General features: G+C 42.3%; 1 protein-coding gene across 1 annotated transcript; it reads left to right on the top strand.

Annotated features, from left to right (window-relative positions):
* Positions 1–2046: 2046 nt before the first annotated feature.
* On the top strand, positions 2047–10862 carry LOC142776401 (uncharacterized). The gene is made up of 2 exons (XM_075880019.1): positions 2047–2392; positions 10566–10862. Exons 1-2 carry the CDS (start codon positions 2094–2096, stop codon positions 10654–10656), a joined length of 390 nt encoding a protein of 129 aa, XP_075736134.1. The 5' UTR covers positions 2047–2093; the 3' UTR covers positions 10657–10862.
* Positions 10863–21385: the final 10523 nt, after the last annotated feature.

The following is a 21385-nucleotide window of genomic DNA, read 5'->3' as shown; positions in this document are numbered from 1 at the left end:
GGCTTTATATTCATTAGTACTCAATAACTTGCATATAATAGAAGTAAACATTCAGTTTCAATAGAATATGCAGGTTGCCTATCAGAGATTATTGTAAAACCTGTAGGCAACCTGTTTGGCATAGCATCAGTGTCATAACCTTTGTCATATTGACTTAAGAGTCCCTTCAGGAGAGGCACATATTTAGCTACAAATGCTTTTTGGCTACAAAAAGTTTTGAGTATTTGAAGCAGCCAGATGTACATTTCGTAGCAGTGGCAACGTGTGTGAAGGTGATAATTTGTTGGATTTTTTTCGTAGATTTCACAAGAATTTCACGAGAGGTGGAACATCCCTCACTGCCTCGGTGCTATAGATGGCAAGTATGTGACCATAGAGTGCCCTGCGAACTCCGGGTCTGTGGACTTCAATTATAAGGGCTCATTCAGCAAGTCGCTGCTTGCTGTGTGTGATGCATAATACAGGTGATTCTGGGTTCTTGTATTGAAATGTGTACACTAGTAAGGTAGCATCAACATTATGAGCCTAGGTGTTGACAATTTCATTATTGCGCAAAGTAACAAGTGATATTCAAGAGGTTGAGTGATGTGTATGATTTTCCTTTGCCATGTGTGCATGCGTGTACATAGAACTTTAGAAGGCTACACAGTAGCCCATCCTTGAGAGTGGCGGACTGCTGCGCAACTTGGTAACTCATTAGAGATGAATGCTGCACAAAACAATATAGGTGTCTAGTTATTTTGTGCACCACTGACGTAACAATGAGTATTGCATGCGGACGCAGTTACAGTGCATGGTCAAACAACATTTTTCATAGAAAGACAATGGGTTTCAAGACATGCTCTAAGTATTGGTGGCTGGCCTTTGCTGAAAGTCTTATAGCTACAGTACTTTTGCACCCAGGTTCATATACGTGGAATTCGGGCACTCTGGAAGTGAAAGTGACGGTGGGATTTTCTCCCGCTGCAATCTCCCAAAAAATATTTTGCAAGGAGCACTGAGCTTGCCACCAGTGAGCACCATGGGCAACGATGGTCCCCTCTCTTACTTCTTCGTCGGAGACGAGGCCTTCCCGTTGAAGGAGTACGTATTGTGGCCATACGCAAGACGGAGTAAGTTAAGAATGTATGAAAGAAAGGCTTAGATTTTTTCAATTTATGTGCAAGAGCTTTGCAGAAGGTAGGCTACAATGATCCCTGTTGTGATTTTGGACATCAAATAGGTGGCTCAAGACATCATTACCTGTTTGTGTTTACTATTTTGTAAGTAACAGAACAAGCTTTCAGGACTAAAGCCATTGAATTTTAGCTGTTACGTGTCATCTTAATTTTACTAAGGAATTGTTGCACCGTGATGTGTCTGTGGAAATGTAGACTATGCGTGAAGTTTAGGGAAAAATGTTGGCCCACCTCTCTCGTGATTGGACACATGTTTAATGTTGTGGGAAAGAAGGTGTTTGCACTAGTACAATTACAACACATTACACCCGAGCAGTATGTGGTCTGAATGATGCCTCAAACACGGGTGAACGCAGGGCCTCGCTGCTTACATTTGAAAAAAATAGAGGTAAAAATTTCGTTATTATATGACTCGACAAATGACCTGTGAGATTTGTTAAAAGCAATATGCAATAGAGAAGTGTTTGAGTAGGTAATCGTGCTTCATAAGTATGCAAAAATGGTTCGGTTGGTGCAATGCGAGAACAGCCGCCAAAACTCAGAATGAGGAGCAAAACAAGGGCATACTCTTTAAGCACACATTGGCGACTAGTGCGCTTAATTCTGCTTCCTTGTGTGATCATTGTTTTGAATTTTGAGATTTTTTTCTTGCACGTATGTAGGTAACTAGAGTTATAGTTTATCGGGGTCTTTGAAGGTCTCTTACAGAAACATCTGTGATGGCAAGTTACCATCTTTGCTGGACCTTTGTGACAGTGCACGGCTCACTGCATGTTTCATTTGTTATCACGAATGATAGCGTTATGTTACATAAAGCTTGTGAGCTTGTTTTTGCTACAATGTTCAGTGTTGTCCTTTTCAGCACTGCATGAAGACGACGACAAGTCCTACGAGCATCGCGTCTTCAATTATAGGATGTCCAGGGCACGCCGCACTATTGAGAATACCTTTGACATTCTGGCACAAAGGTTGAGGGTGCTGTGCCGACCCATTAAGGCGAAAGAAGTTAATATGAAGGCATACATCGGAGCATGCATAGTGCTACATAACTTTCTCCTTAGGGAGTCCACAGCATCCTCTACTGCCTATTGCCCCCGTGGTGCCACAGACAGCGAGGATTGGGAAGGACATCTTTCACCTAAAAGCTGGAGGGACAAGGAAACAGCCGGCGGAGCGCTCATACCATCAAGGCCTACCGGCTGCAAAGCTTCGCGGTATGCTTTCATTCAATTTATGACTGTTGAGGTGCCGTGACACATATAGTGCGCGACTGAAAAGACTGAAGGATACAGAAGGGACACAGACGAGAGGCTCACATGCGTTTTGTATTAGTAATGGGCATTTAAACAGTGTTCGGACAGTAGGTTTTGTGTTAAAGCATACGACAAACACACATTTGTTATATTCAAATTCATTTTCCATTTGGTACACCAGCTATGAATGAGCGATAAGTCTTTCTGAAGTTCTAATACATCATTGTGATCAAAAATGTTTCTGTACGCAAACCACCGTATAGAAGATGAAATTCCTGCAGAGATATCATTAACATAAATTAAAAACAATAGCGGACCCAGGACGGAGCCTTGTGGGACCCCTGAGGTAACATCGGTGTATTCGGAGCATTTTCCATTCAGTACTACGGTTTGTGTTCTTTGGGAAAGGTAACATTCGATCCATTTAAAAACAGTCTTATCAATGTTCAGGGTGGTAAGCTTAAACAGTAAGAGTGAATGTGACACCGTGTCAAACGCTTTCCGAAAATCTAAGAACACACCGTCAAATTGTCCTACAGTATCGACACCCGATATTACATCATGATAAAATTCGACTAATTGTGTTCTGCAAGACAGCCCTCTGCGAAATCCATGCTGCTTGTTGATTAGTAACTTATGCTTGTTTAAATGAGTTATTATTTCTTTGTATAAAATATGTTCGAGGATTTTACACGGGATAGATGTAAGCGATATTGGTCTATAATTACTAGCGTCTTTTTTGGACCCACCTTTGTGTATCGGTACCACGTGCGCAATTTTCCAGTCATGTGGTAAGGTACCTGTCGTTCAAGATCTTTCAAACATTGCATAAAGATACATAGAAATTGGCCCCGCACAACGCTTCAGTACACGCGGAGAAATTCCATGTGGACCACTAGATTTACTCTCATCAACGTCCTTCAATAGTTTTTCAATTCTATTAACACTAAGCTCGACAGGAAGCATAGACGAAATGCTCATAATAGTTGGATGATAATTACAGCTGTGTTTGGGTAAGAATACCGAGTGGAAAAAGCTGTTTAACCATGAAGCCTTATCTTCGTCATTCGTAATTACCTTGCCGTTATAATTTAACTCCTGTATTCCAAAGGAATCTGAGCCACACTGTTTTTAGCACTTCCAAAACATTTTAGGATTTGATACAATTTTGTTGCTCAGCTCAGTGAAGTAATCATCTTTAGCTTTTCCTATCTTTAGCTTATATTCGTGGGTAATCGACTTCAGTTTTTCAAAGTGAGCAACTGATTTGCTTTTCTTGAACGCGCCTAATGCCCTCTTCCTTTTGTTGATAAGTTTTAATATATGTGCTGTTACCCATGGTTGTTTGTGCTTTTTTAGCCGTGATGAATGAACACTGGGGATATGTCTGTTTGTTAACTCGGAAAATATATTCTTAAATTTGTCCCACATATCATGCACATTGCCCTCCTCAAAAAGACATTCGAAAACAGGGAACGAATCACGAAGTTTTTTAGAAATTGCATCGTAGTCACCCTTGTCATAAAAGTAGATCCTTCTACTCGTAGGTAACTTCGCACACACTTTTTTCTTTCAGATACAAGCAACAACAGCAAGATGATCACTAATTCCTGGAATCACAGTCACGTCATTTGCGAAATTTGACGAGTTACAAAACAACAAGTCTAACACAGCGTCATTGCGAGTAGTGGTGGTAACGTACTGCGTCAAACCAAACGTGTCGGCGATATTTTTCATCGCAAGGTTCATGCGCCCGCTTATACTTGTACAGGAACCATTACCCCAGGATAAGCCAGGCAGATTGAAATCCCCCCCTAGGAGTATTGTCTTGGCTGAGGCTTCAGAAAGAATTTCATCTAATGTTTGCAATATGCTAATATATGAGCTCGGTGAGCGATAAACCACTCCGACCAAAAACGCGAAGTTATCAGGCAGTATTATCTTGCACCATACAGACTCCAGTCCGTCGCACTTATAATCAACTTCAAATGACTGTAAGCAAAAACGAACAAGTAAAAAAACGCCACCACTTGCTGTGAGCCTATCGTTGCGATAGACGACGAAATTTTGCGGAAACACCTCACTATCCGCAATCGAGGGCTGTAGCGAAGATTCTGTGCCAAGGACTATATCTGCGTTAACACTCCCAATTAAGCCCAAGAGCTCAACAAATTTATTACCTACGCTTCGGCAGTTCACGATGACGGCAACAAGTTTTTGACATCGGTATTTCTCTTTTTTTCTAGTTTGTCATTGCCTGCGTACTGGGACGACCTCTTCTTTTTCGTCATTTCACCTGAAAGCCCTGCCGTTGATAATCAAGTTGTCAAAATTCAGCTTCATTTTATTGTTCTTATCCTCTCTCTTTGTCTTAGCATATTCCGACAGCTTATTACCGATACTTCTTGTCTCATGTGAGTATTCTTCGCTAACGCTGTACTGGGAATTCTTGAATCTTTTGGCATTGAGAAGCACTGCCTGACGCTCTTTGTACAATGAGAATTTAACAATAATTGGCCTCTTTTTATTCTCATTATAGCGTCCTAAGCGATGCGCCCTTTCCACAGACTCGAGTTCCATTCCAAGGCTCGTTTTGCTAATATTCTTTATTATAGCTTCGGATTCATCTCAGGATTCTGAGGTTTTATCATCAACGCCATAGAAAACAAGATTTTTCCGGCGACTTCTGTTTTCGAGGTCATTTGTTTTCTGTTTTCGAGGTCATTTGTATGTCAAATCGTGTCTGTTGCTCAAGAGCTAGTCAAGTTTTACTACTTTTATTTATAAGCATCAGTTGGTGAAAGTTCTTTAGTACTATCACACATCAAAGCAAGGGAATGTGTAGAAGATGCTAGTAGTATTCACAATGACAATATGAAGAAAAGCGTAGTGAAAGGATACCTTGGTGTCGGTGAAATGAACCTCTGACACTCGAATATAACGTGCTAAGTTCTACCATGGTCAACATCATCATCATCATCAGCCTGACTACGTCCACTGCAGGACAAAGGCCTCTCCCATGTTCCGCCAGTTAACCCAGTCCTGTGCTTGCTGCTGCCAATTTATACCCGCAAACTTCTTAATCTCATCTGCCCACCTAACCTTCTGTCTCCCCCTAACTCGCTTCTCTTCTCTGGGAATCCAGTTAGTTACCCTTAATGACCAGCGGTTATCCTCTCTACGCACTACATGCCCGGCCCATGTCCATTTCCTCTTCTTTATTTCAAGTATAATATCCTTAACCCCCGTTTGTCCCCTAATCCACTCTGCTCTCTTCTTGTCTCTTAAGGTTACACCTACCATTTTTCTTTCCATTGCTCGTTGCGTCGTCCTCAATTTAAGCTGAACCCTCTTTGTAAGTCTCCAGGTTTCTGCTCCGTAGCTAAGTACCGGCAAGATACAGCTGTTATATACCTTCCTCTTGAGGGATAGTGGCAATCTACCTGTAATAATTTGAGAGTGCTTGCCGAATGTGCTCCACCCCATTCTTATTCTTCTAGTTACTTCATTCTCGTGGTTAGGCTCTGCGGTTATTACCTGCCCTAAGTAGACATGGTCTTTTACAACTTCAAGTGCACTATTACCTATCTCGAAGCGCTGCTCCTTTCCGAGGTTGTTGTACATTACTTTCATTTTCTGCAGGTTAATTTTAAGACCCACCTTTCTGCTCTCCTTGTCTAACTCTGTAATCATGAGTTGCAATTCGTCCCCTGAGTTACTCAGCAATGCAATGTCATCGGCGAAGCGCAAGTTACTAAGGTATTCTCCATTATTTCTTATCCCTAACTGTTCCCTTTCTAGGCTTCTGAAAACCTCCTGTAAGCACGCGGTAAATAGCATTGGGGAGATTGTGTCCCCCTGCCTTACACCCTTCTTGATTGGTATTCTGTTGCTTTCTTTATGAAGCACTATGGTAGCAGTTGATCCCCTGTAGATTTCTTCCAGAATGTTTATATATACTTCATCTATGCCCTGATTCCGCAGTGTCTGCATGACTGCTGATATTTCTACTGAATCAAACGCCTTCTCGTAATCTATAAAGGCTATGTATAGTGGTTGGTTATACTCTGAGCATTTCTGTATTACCTGATTGATAGTATGAATGTGGTCAATTGTTGAGTAGCCTGTTCTAAATCCTGGTTGTTCCTTTGGTTGATTGAATTATAATGTTTTCTTTACTCTGTTAGCAATTACCTTTGTAAATAGCTTGTATACCACAGAGAGCAAGCTGATCGGCCTGTAATTCTTCAAGTCCTTGTCATATCCTTTCTTATGTATTAAGATGATGTTAGCGTTCTTCCAAGACTCTGGTACCCTTCCCGTCAAGAGACACCTCGTAAACAGGGTGGCTAGTTTTTCTAACACAATCTGTCCTCCATCTTTCAGCAGGTCTGATGTTACCTGATCCTCACCAGCACCTTTGCCTCTTTGCATGCTCTCTAAAGCTTTTCTGACTTCTTCTATCATTACTGGTGGGGTGTCATCTGGGCTACTGCTAGTTCTTATAGTATTAAGGTCGTGGTTGTCTCGGCTACTCTACAGATCTCTGTAAAACTCCTCCGCTATTTTAACCATCCTATCCATATTGGTAGTTGTTTTGCCTTCTTTGTCCCTTAGTGCATACATCCGACTTTTGTCTATCCCAAGTTTCCTCTTCACTGCTTTGACGCTTCCTCCGTTTTTCAGAGTGTGTTCAATTCTCTCCATGTTATACCTTTTTACATCGCATACCTTACGCCTAATAATCAATTTCGAAAGCTCTGCCAGTTCTATTTTGTCTGTTGTACTTGAGACTTTCATGATTTGACGGTTCTTAATTAGGTTCTTCGTTTCCTGGGAAAGCTTGCCAGTGTCCTGTTTAACTACCCTGCCTCCAACTTCCACTGCACACTCCGTAATGATACTCGTCAGATTATCATTCATTGTATCTATGCTAAAGTTGGTTTCCTCACTAAGAGCCGAGTACCTGTTCTGCAGCGACACTATAAATTCCTGTACTTTCCCTCTCAGTGCTAGCTCATTGATTGGCTTCTTGCGTATCAGTTTCTGTCGTTCCTTCTTCAAGTCTAAGCGAATTCGAGACCGTACCATTCTATGGTCACTGCATCGTACCTTGCCAACCACTTCCACATCCTGCACGATTCCTGGGTGTGCAGTCATTATAAAGTCTATTTCGTTCTTATTTTTGCCATTAGAGCTCCTTCATGTCCACTTGCGGTTTTCTCATTTTCGGTAGAAGGTATTCAAAATCCGCAAATTATTGCGTTCTGCGAATTCTACTAGTAGCTCTCCTCTGGCGTTTCTAGTGCCGATGCCATAATCTCCTACTGCCTGGTCTCCAGCCTGCTTCTTCCCTACCTTTGCATTAATGTCGCCCATCACTATAGTATACTGTTTTTACCTTACTCATTGCCGATTCCATGTCTTCATAGAAGCTTTCAACTGAAGCGTCATCATGGGTGGATGTAGGCCCATAAGCCTGTACTACCTTCATCTTGTATCTTTTATTCAGTTTAATTACAATACCTACCACCCTTTCATTAATGCTATAGTATTCCTCTATGTTGCCAGCTATGTTTCTGTGAATTAGGAACCCACTCCCAGTTCTCTTCTGTCTGCCAAGCCCCGATAGCAAAGAACGTGCCCATTCTGTAGCACAGTATAGGCCTCATCTGTCCTCCTAATCTCACTGAGCCCTATTATATCCCATTTAACACCCTCTAGCTCCTCGAATAGTACAGCTAGACTTCCCTCACTAGATAAGGTTCTAGCGTTAAATATTGCCAAGTTCAGGTTTCAATGGCGGCCTGTCCGGATCCAGAGATTCTTAGCACCCTCTGCTGCGTTGCAGATCTGACCGCCGCCGTGGTCAGTTGCTTTGCAGCTGCTGGGGACTGTGGGCCGTGAGTTATTTGACGTATGCATGGGGGAGGTAGTGGCCAGATACTGCACCAGGGTGGCCAATCCTTCTCTGGTGAGGAAGGCGTTCCCGGCGGTGGTTACGGGTGAGGCCGCACCCCAGGCCTCTTCATGCAGTTCCATCAACACGCGGATTTTTTTTTTTAAAATCCGGTTGGGAACTGCGCGGCACCGGGATTTGAACCACGGACAACTTGCATGCGAGGCGGATGCTCTAACCACTACGTCATCGCCGCACCCGGATTGTTATGTTCTAATTGTAGGTTTCAGCGGTGTATCAGTCAAGTTTGTGGTTATTTTTATAAAAAAATTTTATTGAAATGAGAATTCTGCTGAATACCCCCTTAATTAAGGGCCTAGAGAGTACGGAGTTGGGCCTCCGGTTAGCCTATGGGGTGCTGTTCATTATTATATCAAGCGGACAAAATTTAAATTTGTTTGTGAGATGATGTTAAATTAATCTTTTAAGTGATTAAGCTTAATTTTGGTCACGAAATAATTCCGGTACTATTACTCCTGTCCTGATGAAACCTGAGCGGCGACAGGTCTACAACTAGGGCTTTGCACTGTATGAGTTAGAAGTTTCCCGGTAGGTTATTAGCAAAGTTAAAAGCGATCGTAAGGAAAAAAAACACGTGGTTCAAGACTTTGATCTGACGGGGGTACCTTTCTCCTAAGCAGTGAGCCACCATCCTTCTCTGAGCGAGGACGAGGGAAGACGCGGGCGCCACTTGTTTATTAGCGGTTCTCGTTATATTCTAACTCTGTATCTTCCAGTTACCTTAAGCTATCAAAATTATTTTTACACGAAAAAAAACGGACTGTTGTGTTCTAAAAGAAGATATTAGCTATTTTTCGGTGGCATTTGTAGCTCCTTTTGAAAATTTGTTTTATTGAAATGAGCTTTTTGCTGATTACCACCTTAATTAAGGGCCTAAAGTGTACAGAAGTGGGCCTCCTGGTAGCCTATGGGGTGCGGTTTATTATTATATTAAGCGGACAAAATTTAAATGCGTTTGCGAGGTGATATTACCAATTTATTCTTTTTAGTGATTAGGCTTAATTTTGATTGAGGAATAACTCTGGAACTATTAAACCTAGCCTGATCAAACTTCAGTAGCGTCAGGTCTACCCTAAGGACTTTCAACTTTAGAAGTAAGAAGTTTCCCGGTGGAATATTAACAAAGCTACAAGCGATTGTAAAAAACACGTGGTCAGACTGTTGTTGTTTTCACAGATTCACACTGTTTTCCGCTTCTAAAATTAAAAATTTTCGTTTGTAATAGCAGTATTTGTAGCGGTTGAACTCCTTGTATCTTCACAAACAAATATACACCACTCTGACCCTCCTAGAACCAAAATTTGTAAAGTTATAGGTAGATATGTGCAGAGCTCACTTACCCGTGCTGCTGACGCGGCCGCTCTCATGTATCATGCCACCATGGTAGCTTCTACCAAATCTCCCCGGTCACTTTATGGGAGATTTGTGGCACAAGTTTTGTCCCTAGAAGTGCCAATCTTTACATCCATTTGGTTTCTTCACATTTATATCATAATTACTACAAACAGCACCCTATATACTTATATCAGTTTTTTTGTTTGTTCCAATTAGGACTGTGTCTACTTAACAGAAATGAGTCCTTGATTCTTCTACTTTCCTATTGTAGCTGAATATATGTTAACAAAGGAGCAATAAGAGAACATAGAGGTCAACCTTGTTCCAAATTGACGGGCACAGCCATGTGCCATGCAAGATGAGGTTTCAACAAAACAAAACGATATTCTTGTTGAGTACCTTGCTGATCCCTATTGAACGGGTCCATCAATTATGATAAATTTTGAGCTGACCGAGTTACATTTAATTAGGTTTAACTGTACAGGGCAATCGTTCTCTCAAAAGTCTACAATGGTTTTGTCCAAATGCGAGCAGTTGCTGACCTTGGCTGTCATGAAACTTGACATATCAAAATTTCTAAAGTTAGTCATTAAATACGCATTCTATCAGAAGCTGTGATGATGCCGTAGAAAATAGACAGCAGAGGTAGTGCTCATTATTACATAAAATTGAGGAACACTTTGGCGATGTAGCGTCATGACTACGACACTGAAATGCAACTACGCGTGAGATTTTCAAGCTCAGCATGCTCCTTTTACAGTGTGTGTCCTCCATCAGGCTACGCTGACACAAATTTTGCATGGCACTTATGCGTTGCAGGTATGCCAAGAAAGTTCGAGATAAATTGGCGCACTACTTCGTCACAGACGGCCAGGTTCCTTGGCAGGACAGAGTGGTGAACAGCACTTGAGGCGTACAAGGTGAAGATGTGTTGTAAATGCATTTTATTGCTAACAGAACTTGTCTACATGGGATCCTCTTAAGCTAAACAAAGAAGAGAAAAATTATCGGTGACACAACAGATACATTACAGGGAAAACTATGTCATGTCCACATATAACCATGAAAACACAAAAATAAATAATTCATGTTAAAGTCTTTGAGTTAATGCACAGTTATCACTATAATTATCACAGAAATAAGTTGCCTTAGAGGGGTCAATACACCCAATTTTCAACCATAATTTGTGTTGTACGGGCTGATTCTTGTATGTTCACAGACAAGCTGGCAAAATTTGAGCAATTTGCTCGAGCTGTTAATTTATAATCGAATATTTTTATAAACGAGCTAGTGGCCTGACAGTTGGGCAACACTGACGCACTCCCTAGCCGTTACATCACGAACCGCTTGTTCGGCAAGCTGCTGCACGGTGTGCATTCTGGCAAATGGTCGTGTTTCATCGTCAACTGCGCTTGAAATAAAATTTTTTTTGGCATTGTCGAACTCGCCACTAAAGCTAAGTGACTTCCAGGGGTTGAAACATTGCTACTGCATTACCAATGTAGTGCTGGTACTTGCAGAAAATAATTTTGGATGGCAAAATGGGTCCTGTGAATGTGCAATGCGTATACCTTTGCCACAGCTCCTTCGGCTTGTGACGTCTTGCACGCCATGACAAAATGGGGGTCACCTGTGGTTGGCTGAGTTAAGAGCCGATGATTTCTACGGCTTATTTTTGTCTAAAATAGTCTCTTAAGGCCACTTTTCACACGTGTACTAGCACATTTGACTCTATAGTTTTGTTTTTGCTGATAACCGTGCATTGTTGGGTGACCAGTCATGACCCCTTTAAGTTGGGACTAGAGAAGCGAACACAAGATAAAAAAAAGGTGGGTGTCATCGGCGGTATGTAAACACTTCAAGTTGCTGCACTGCTCTGACAGAGTTTCACCTCTGCTTCATACAGCATAAGTTCTAGTGCATGCATTATATCTTGCGCAATGTGCACTGGTAGCTCTCCGAGGCGTGCATCGGTACGTAGAGCGAAGAAACCAAAGTTATGTTTTTTGTTAATTCCCCTGTTCGCTCAGATGTGTTCAAGGTGCTCCATGCACGCTTGTTCCACAGCTTCATGGCGTGTGCCGTCTCCTGCATTGCTATAAAGCAAGTGTGATCTGTGATTTATGCATATGAATGCTTTAAGGTGGCATTGTTGCATCATAAAGCACTGTTTAGTAAAAAAAAGTGTGAGAACGACAAGGTAGAAACAGAAGAAACAAGACAGCACTGATCTTCAACTGATTTTTGTGATTTTGGACACTATGAAAGGAAGAAAAAATAGAGTAACTGAAGCAAATGAAATGGCACACTTAAAAGATAAATGTGCCAATAGGGCGTCTACTTCTCTTTGAGAAATAAATGGGCTTTTCATCTTTGAAATGGACACTCGTGTTTTTTGATAGGGTGATTATGTTGTGATATTGACGTCTAATATTGCGGTAGTTGCATGGGTTCTGTCTGTCATTGTATAAATGTGCCCACAATAAAAAACATCAGTTTAAAGCCGGTGCTCTCTCCTGTTTTTTCTGTTTCTACCTTGTCATTCTCACACTGTTTCTTTTTACTATGTCTGTGTACCAACTTGACCAAGCGTTCACCTTATAAAGTTTTGTTTTTTGTATCATGTGCAAGATTGTGCAAAATCTGCAAGTTTATCCTATAGCTCTTGCGGTATATCTCACCTAGCACCTTCGCAGGTCCTTTGTCATCTTGACGAGCGTGACCTGCAGTGAATTATACATATTGCTTAAATGTACAGAAAGAGATCCTTTTCAAAATGTTGTGATTGTGATCTATCGCCAGGAGTACCTAAAATAATTTTTCCATTTACGCACTGTTTTGATGGTGGCTACTCTCTTGAGGTGATTGCTGAAGTGTCACTGCAGAAGAAGGAAGTATTACTGTATAACTTATGAAGTGTTACAATTGCCTGCAGCAGAATCTGTTGTGAAAACATTAGACACATTCTCCAAATGTGCTAGAACATGAAGAAAGTTACAAAACATGTTTTTATGTTGGCTATCTATGCATGCCCTTCATTTGTCATTACTTAGGCGGATTCGTAAATGTTTTACTCATTGCTGCAGACGTCGACACCAGTCTCCTCAGCCGTATCAGAGGTACGTTCAGGTTCCACTGCATGGCTTGGCCGAGGCAGTGAACTGCAGTGATGAAAACTTTTCTCTGTGTATTTGATGGTGCCACTAGTATATGAACTGTTTTAGGCATTCTTTGGGAGTTAAAATGACAATATGATTGCACTCAATACGAGGTTTAATCATCATAAGAAGTCACTTGCGTTCTTGATTAAGCACTGCTGTATAGAAGGTGTGCATACAGAAGTTTAATGTGCGCATTATGTTAATAAAATGCTATGTAGGCTGCACATCAAAATGAGAACAAGAGAAATCTCACTGGCTATGTGAATGAAATTTATACAGTCAATCTTAAATGGCTGTGCAATGATGTGTCTGATGAAACTGTGTGTGCTGTCATTATGCTTCTTGAACACATGCTGCTTACGACTTTCGCAGCATGATTTTACTGCTACGAATGAGTGAATGGTTCACATTATTCAGCTCACTTGTATAGCAATCAGTGCTGGGCACTTGTTCATAACGAAATGACATGAATGTGTTGCCAGTGTGTGTAGATAATGCATTAGTTTGCTCAATTGCAGCCTTTCACTGATTAATACTTTGCTTTTTCAGAAATATTTAGCGTTGCACAATAACTACATTCACACAGAAACAATGCCTGTGCCCTCATGTATTCCTGTCTGCTTCTGTTCATTGTTGAGTGCTGAATGTATTTTAAAAAATTCAGTGGTTAGGGCAAGCTAACAAATTGAACACCATCTTTCAAACATGCTTGCATTTTTTGTAATTTTGCAAAGTACAATCACCTAGCAATAAAAAGTAATGTTTCTAGGTCCAAATCCATGCGTGTAGAACTTCAAGTGCATGCACATGGTACCGAACATTTTTGTGCATGCTCACCTCTCGTCAGCCTCGTCTGCTATGATGTGGCTGCTGCAAGAGAACATGCAATATGCGATTCTGTCAGTGCTATTGTGTACATCTTTAGAGCATTTTTACTGTTTTGTTACAATATAAATACTCAAGCTGCATTCTTGTAATGAATATGTGTAATGCTTGCCTATGAACAGCCTTATGACACACGCTATAAGCGATCTCTCCAGATATTTAGATTTTATATTAAGCCTTCTTTCTTTCGGTAACTGAGAACTGTGAATGACACAAAAGTACACTCAATTCTCTAATTCTTGGTGTTCGAAGTTCTGTTTTGTGAAGCTGTTCACATGCCAGTTGTACGGTATGCTATATTTTTGCATTGTTTTGATGCATTGTGCTATGCTAACCAAAACATTTCATTTTTTGTTCAATGAAGGGCAAGCATCATTCATTACCTTTGGTCAATGGCACTCATGTTGCACAGTACCCTGAAAGAATGATGCACAGAGTTATTCTTCGTAGCTGTATCCACAATTATTCGACTTTAAAACAGCCCAATGCCACTATGTTCTGAACACATGCATGCCCACTGTGAATTACCTCCTGGGACTTCTATGTTTATGTGCAGTGTACTTCCGTGTATTTATATGTGTGTATTTATGTGTATGTATAACAGTCATGTGAATTAAATACACTTTCCCTGTTTAGTACTCAATAGTCAGCTAATACTGAGCTTACGCCTCAGGCTCAGACTCACATTCCATTAATTCAAGCGTGGCCTCAAATGGGGCCATTTTATTGTTGGAATGTCGGCTGCTCTGGCTCCGCTTCTTTGTTTCTCACGTATATCTTGTTGTTTCCTTTTGAAGGTATCACGAAGGTTCTTAAATCGTTTCTCAACAAGGACACCTGAAAACAAGACCCTTGCTGTAACAATGTCTTGTGCATACTGTATCGCTGATAAATTTTCTACTTTATTTCTGCACAATTGTGAGCGGTCTTTATTTTCTTTGCCCGGAACATTTCGGTTGCAGGACCCTAGAAATATGAATATTGGGCATCAAACTGAATCGCATGCTACCGTATTTACTCCATTCTACCGCGCCCTCGATTGTAACGCGCACCCGATTTCCACCGCGAAAAAAAAAATTGAAGACATCGATTGCAACGCGCACCCATTTTTCTCGCTGGCCCGCACAATCACACCACTCGAAAAAACAACTCTTTTCGGGAGCGTCTTCCATTTGAATATGAGGTACGGGCGAAGCTTGTACCCATCTGACGTGTAACAGAGCATTGCTGTCACTGTAGTTTTACCGTGGACCGATGTCAGCACGCCAACTTGCTTCGCCCCCTTCTTCTCGACAGTTGTGGTGCCAGGCATGTCGAAGTAAAGAGGCGTCTGATCGGCATTCCCGATTTGCCCACGCAGGAAAAAAATCTGCTGTTGTTGCGCTGCAAGTTTAGGACGAACCTCCGAAAACTGAGAAGCTTTTCATCGTACTCCGCCGCAAAACTTTTCGCATATGCCCGTTCTCCTTCGGAGGCAAAAGCCTTTCCTCTTCATAAAGTTAGTTAGCCAGCACCTGCTCGCTTTAAACTGGCTCCGCATTAGACCTTTTTCTAAGGCTAATTGCATAGCCCGTACTTGGAGCAGTTCTGTCGTCACGAGCCGCTGTGCCGCTTGCTGCTCAAGCACATACTCGCCGAGCAGCTCTTTAATTTGCGAAAACCGACCCTGCCGTGGTCCACTGAAGCCTTTGCGTGAAGCTTTGCTGTCGACAATCTTCTGCTTTTGTTTTCGCCGGTCCCGCACGCACGTTTTGGGAACTCCGAACGACCGCGATGCGGCCCGATTTCCGTTCGTTTCTGCACATGCGATGACTTTTCTTTTAAAAGCGGCATCGTGGTGCACTCGAGTTTTTGGAGTCGGCCCTTCTACGCCGTCGATGCTAATGCACTACTAGATGACGAACTCCTCAGCACACGTACGAAGTGCTGCACATGGGAAACACATAGGCAGAAATGGCCGACGCGCCATGCCGACGCACGTAGGGGGCGGCCATTTTAGATTTGCCGATGGCAATAGATTGACCGTAATTTTTTTGTTCGTACTCGATTGTAACGCGCATGCGATTTATGAACTCGCTTAACCGGAAAAATTGTGCGCGTTAGATTCGAGTAATTACGGTATATATACTAAAATATTGGTAGGGGCTTAACATTGCAAAACCACGACATGATTGAGGGAACCTACGGTCGAGGATTCCAGAGTTGACGCCCACCTAGTGTTTCGGACCGTCCGCCTACATGTGCACGACATCACAGCTGAAGCAATGATTAATTATGCAAAGAGTTATGTACTCTGTTTCTTGAAGGTAAGCTTGTCTGCCAAGCTATTGTAACAAAGAGGCTGTTTATGCTGTCAGCAACTGAGGTTCACATGTAAAAAGTCTATTTCATGAACCAGCACATGATGTCTTCATCACCTTCTCAGTGAAGCTTTTTAAGCATTACTGCACTGTGCAAAGCTCCACAGGCGAGTATATACCATTGGTAACGGCCAAGCGCCCCGCCGTGTACAGCGGGAGCGAGTGTTGTCAAACAAAAGCAAACGTTAAATAACTTGAAAAGAAGGATGAAACTAACTAGAAGATGAGAATTTTCGAGAGAAAGAAATGAAACAAACATACTATATGACTCAAAGTGTAACATAGGGAGAGCGATAGGAAGGAAAATATAAGAAGAAAATAAAGGGACCAAAACATGAAAACATACCAACACATAGAAGCAGACATGAAAAATTGGCTTTAAAATATAGGAACGAAGAAACAAAAACAGAAACGAGGCACAGTAGGAAGTGGAGAGATATAAACACTGGGAAGAAAGAGGAATAATCGAGAGATAAAGGCACCAATAGGCAAACACAGGAGAGGAAAGGATCGATTGTGAAGAAACGAGGATTAGATATGGGACACATTACAGAAGAATAAATTCCCCCATCCGTGTTTTCCTTCAGTGTTCGCACTGCCACCAGAACACTACCATATCTTTTTTTTTCACAATTGCATGTCATTTGGCATCAACAGCCTGTCTGACTCACAAATCCGGACATTAGAGTGTGCTGCTAAACACGTTTTGTATGTCTTAATTACACGCTCCTCTATGGAGCGCACAAAATGCTCTCAAAGCAGAAGCTACTTTGTAATCTTTTTTAAAACAGTAGAATTGCAACACATAAGTAAAATTACGCTTGCACCCCCCTCCCTCATCGCGCACTCGATGTAATGCATTGCAAAGGCCGCACGTTCACAAAAGCACACATTTTCTTGGCGTGACGATGACGTAAAAACACGGCAAGGAGCATGCGCGAGGTGAGTCGCAAACCGCGAGCAGTATTTTGAACGTCTGAGCTTTAATATCAGCTATGCAATATTCTTTCACATAGATTTTGATGTTAAACTCGGAAAGTCGCGAGAATAAACGTGCACACAACTGCGCTCGCATACATCACTGTCAATACATCTAATGCAAAATAACCATGTCACTTTGCAGTACAAATACCAATATTTTCATTGTTCATTCAATGCTAGCCATGCACTACACTACTGTTCTTGCTTATATAGCTATTCAAACACAAAATCACGGTACTTACTCGAGATGCCGAACATGTTTTTGATCTCTGCCCAAGCCCGGTCCTTCGTCCGATTTTTAAAAAAAGGGTGCCGCTTGTCATACAGATATGCGTACATTTTAATCGCGTCGATTAGGAGCTCGGCCGAGTACTCAAAGGAGCCCATGGTAGCGTTCGCCAGACACGAGGAAACATCCATGGAGGAACGCACTCGTCATTCGTACCTTGCGGCAGTGGGCCAGCGTAATGAGAAAAAAAAAGCAAACGAGAAGCCTGGATGTAAACAAAGCTGACATCACTTCTGGCCTTCGCTTATTGGTTCCAACTATTTTGCGACTGCAGTCGCGCGACCAAAAAACCGGTCACGAAGCGACTAGCCAAAGCAGTCGCTTTGCGACCGTTTGCGACCGTTCGGGACTGCTTGCGACCAGTTCCAAATGGTCGTGCGACCGCTCCTAGTCGCCGGTGTGCACCAGCCTTAATAAGGAAAAACCAAGTTTCAAAGTCGAAGCAATCAATCAGTTTTACAAATGAGATTTCTTTTCCACAACAATATTACATAGATGTAATGAACAAAGAATTTATGATGGTTTTAATATGACGAAAAATCTTTTTCTAGCGCCCATGGCCCATGCTATTATTACTTAGTGCAGCCAGCCCTTGCACTACATGAGCATACAAGGCAAGGCCCACTCGTAACATTCGTCTGCGAAGACACACCCCCTCGCGTGTTTCAGTGTTCTAAGCGTGCTTGCGACTCTGTTGTGTGCGAAAATGTTAGGTGCGTTTTATCCTTAGTGAATGTCTTCAGTGCAGTGTCCAACGGGCAGCGGAATGATGCGAATTACACTTAACACTGAGTGCTTTCGTCGGTAGCTGCGGAAACAATGTGATGTGCAAGAATGCAATAGCAACAAACGTATGCTTGGTGACACATGCCTTCTAGATAAGAAACAAGGGCAATGGTTCGGAAAGCACTGCTCGCTGTACTTTCATCTATCAATAATCTTGCAGCCCGATTTCCTTCTGTAGCATGCAGTGTCTACTATATGCGTTATCGGTCAGAAGATTGCCAAGTTATCTATCACGGCACAATTCCCATGTCTTCATTCGCATAGGTACTGGTAATTTATCGGAGCATAATAGAAAAAAAAAGACAACGCAGGGAGTGTCCGCTGATGTTTTTGTTCTTATTGCCATTTAGTGCAATGGAATGAATTTGAGTAATTGTGACCATTGAATAAAACAAAAATGTCAACATTTTGGCATGACTAGGACTTTTCATCCTGTTAAAACAGAAAATCACAAGCATTGTGCATGCTAGAGAACCTGCGTATTGTGAAACAAATAAGCCATGCAGCAAGGTATCACTTGTATACGCTGCTACGCTGTTGGTTGCCTTAATGCATTGGTGGACGATGCCACAAACGGCAAATAAAAGTTTGAAGAATAAGTTTTTTTGTGTAAAATTGAGACAAAATGAACGGTAGTGCACTTGAACATAACTAGTCAGTATTCAGTCCATATTATATTAGCTGACGTTGACTTGAAGCGCAGTCGTAAATGACTCACCGACAATCGCCTTAGCGCGAGTCGTTAGTGATCAGGGGCCCATTAAAAGTAATTTGACACCAGATTTGAGATCAAGGTTAGTGCACACAAAATGACGTAACTTGTTTACCAACTATTGCGTCACATACGGTTGATTTTTTGTTCCACCGGAAGTGTGCCCTTCTCACACAGATGGCGGTGAGCCCCATGAGCAGCTGAAGAATCGTCAGTTTTCGAACGCAAAGGCTTTTATGAAAGTTTTAGTACCATTTATATTTGTCTTGCAAGTTTTCTAAACACGAAAATATAACTGAAATTGTGAATGCTATATCCTGTGCTATTGTAACGAATGCACTCCTTGCTGCCAAGAGTAGGCCTGGCCGCCATAAAAAAATATACTTTCGTAGAGAGTGACCACTGGAGCCTTTCCGCAGCCGAGCAATGAAGGGTCTGCCCAACCGCAAGATGGCAGGCCCATGCCCGCTTCTATACGCTTTTACTCGCTAGTCAACAAATGTAATACGTAGTGGCCTCAGGAGAACCACGAAGACCCAAACTTGGCATCAAAAATTTTTCCAAAAAACATATTGATTTGCGCAATTCTCCATATCACCTCTACATCGTTCCCCGCTGAAGACGCTACCACAAAAATCATTATTGTCTGACCATAAAAGTGTTATCTTTCTGCATTTCTTTTGCACCAAGGGTATATGCACATTCATATAGTTTAAATGTTCTGTACATTTATTTCGTGTGTGGGTGGATGGATGGATGGATATGAATGAACTTTATTTGGTCCTTTGGAACGCGCTTCTGCACGTTGCGGGCCGCTCCATGTCGGAACAGAAAGACCAGGTCTCGCTGCTGCGTCGCAGGCCCGTTGGACTGCCTATAACAGTTGTTCAAGTCCGGAGCTTGTAATAGCACCCTCTCATTTGGACGGCGTCACGACGTCTCGTCAGCGTAACGCGGGGCACCGCCAGAGCACGTGCTAAGTTACCTACATCACCACAGAAGCAACATCCATTAGTTGGCTGTATTTCGCGATAAATCTTTTTCGATAGCGGCGGGTTTGGGTACGCCCTGACCTGAAAAAGCTTGAGTGTCAGAGCCTGATAGGCCAGCTTAGTTATGTGTGTGGTGGAGGGTATTGTCTCCGCGCCAGGTAAAAATATTTTGTTAGTTTGTTATACGAGATGAGTGTGTCATGGTTCTTCAAAAAACCAGTGCCGTGCGCCCCGATAGCTACGCGGTTTACTAGTCCTCGCGCCGCTATGTGGGTGGCATGAATGTGTAGCCTGGTGGTAAACACAGTGGATTTCGGAGCATGAGGGTTCGGGTTAAAATCCAAGTATCCGAAAGATATTTGTTTGATTCGCGCTGAAGACATTATTGGGTCCGACCAACCACTCATGGCGCTGAAAGCAGCGCAGTATCTCGGCCGCAGGACCTTACAGGAGTGTGCACTCTTCAGGTGTGTTTCTCTATGTGGTTGGAAAAATAGAGTTCATAATGTTAATTAGAAGCTTCGTATGTGTCGCTAGTCAGCATCAAAAGTTTTTGTCTAATGTTTGATAACGCAGGTAGTATAGCCGTTGCACAATCATATCGGTATATGTGTGTAACTTTAGACTATTTGTCTTTCCGTTATAGGTAACCGCAACTTGCTGCTGTAATATATTGGCCGTGAGATCAACCTATATGGTGGTAAGAAAGTCGCAGCGTTAGTGTAGTTATGCGGTTGGCGGAACGTCTGCAAATTCATACAGAAACGCTCCGTTTTCATAGGTTTGAGCCGATTGTCAGCGATAAAAAAGCACTAATGGCACCACACTATTAATATCTATACTCTACATCACCGTATAAATGCACGATGCATTAGCACAAGGGTAAAAGAAACGCAATCTGCCCATTGGAATGCGTTCTCAGCACTAGTGACAGTCTGCGCCTTCATCTTGACTGACGCTTTTTGATGTGGTTATTTTATTTGTACGTGTTTTGCTTGTGTTCCACCTACCACACATTGATTTAGCGCTACTGAAGTGAATTTACTGCGTGCTTCTGTAGCTGTCCCCTCATAAAAATGGGCCCCGTATCTACATGTTTCTCTGAAAATGTGGTCGAAAGATTGCATCTGGAGAGAGTAAACAAAACATTTATTTGATGTTCTGTGCGATTGATTGATGATTGATTGATATGTGGGGTTTATTGTCCCAAAACCACTCTATGATTATGAGAGACGCCGTAGTGGAGGGCTCCAGAAATTTAGACCACCTGGGGTTCTTTAACGTGCACTTAAATCTGAGCACACGGGCCTACAACATTTCCGCCTCCATCGGAAATGCAGCCGCCGCAGCCGGGATTCGAACCCGCGCCCTGCGGTTCAGCAGCCGAGTACCTTAGTCACTAGACCACCGCGGCGGGGGATGTTCTGTGCGAGAAGATCGGTGAATTGGTTCTGGAGGCAGTGCCTTGATGCG

Source organism: Rhipicephalus microplus, chromosome X (assembly GCF_043290135.1).
Source record: "Rhipicephalus microplus isolate Deutch F79 chromosome X, USDA_Rmic, whole genome shotgun sequence".
In the NCBI taxonomy this organism is placed as follows: Eukaryota; Metazoa; Arthropoda; class Arachnida; order Ixodida; family Ixodidae; genus Rhipicephalus; species Rhipicephalus microplus.
Note: the sequence above shows the minus strand (reverse complement) of the source record. Positions and strands in the feature narration are given on the sequence as shown.

Coding starts and splice junctions, on each gene's coding strand:
- LOC142776401 (XM_075880019.1), top strand. CDS start 2,094: ATGTCCAGGGCACGCCGCACTATTGAGAATACCTTTGACATTCTGGCA. Junction 2,393..10,565: donor ACCGGCTGCAAAGCTTCGCG/GTATGCTTTCAT, acceptor TATGCGTTGCAG/GTATGCCAAGAAAGTTCGAG.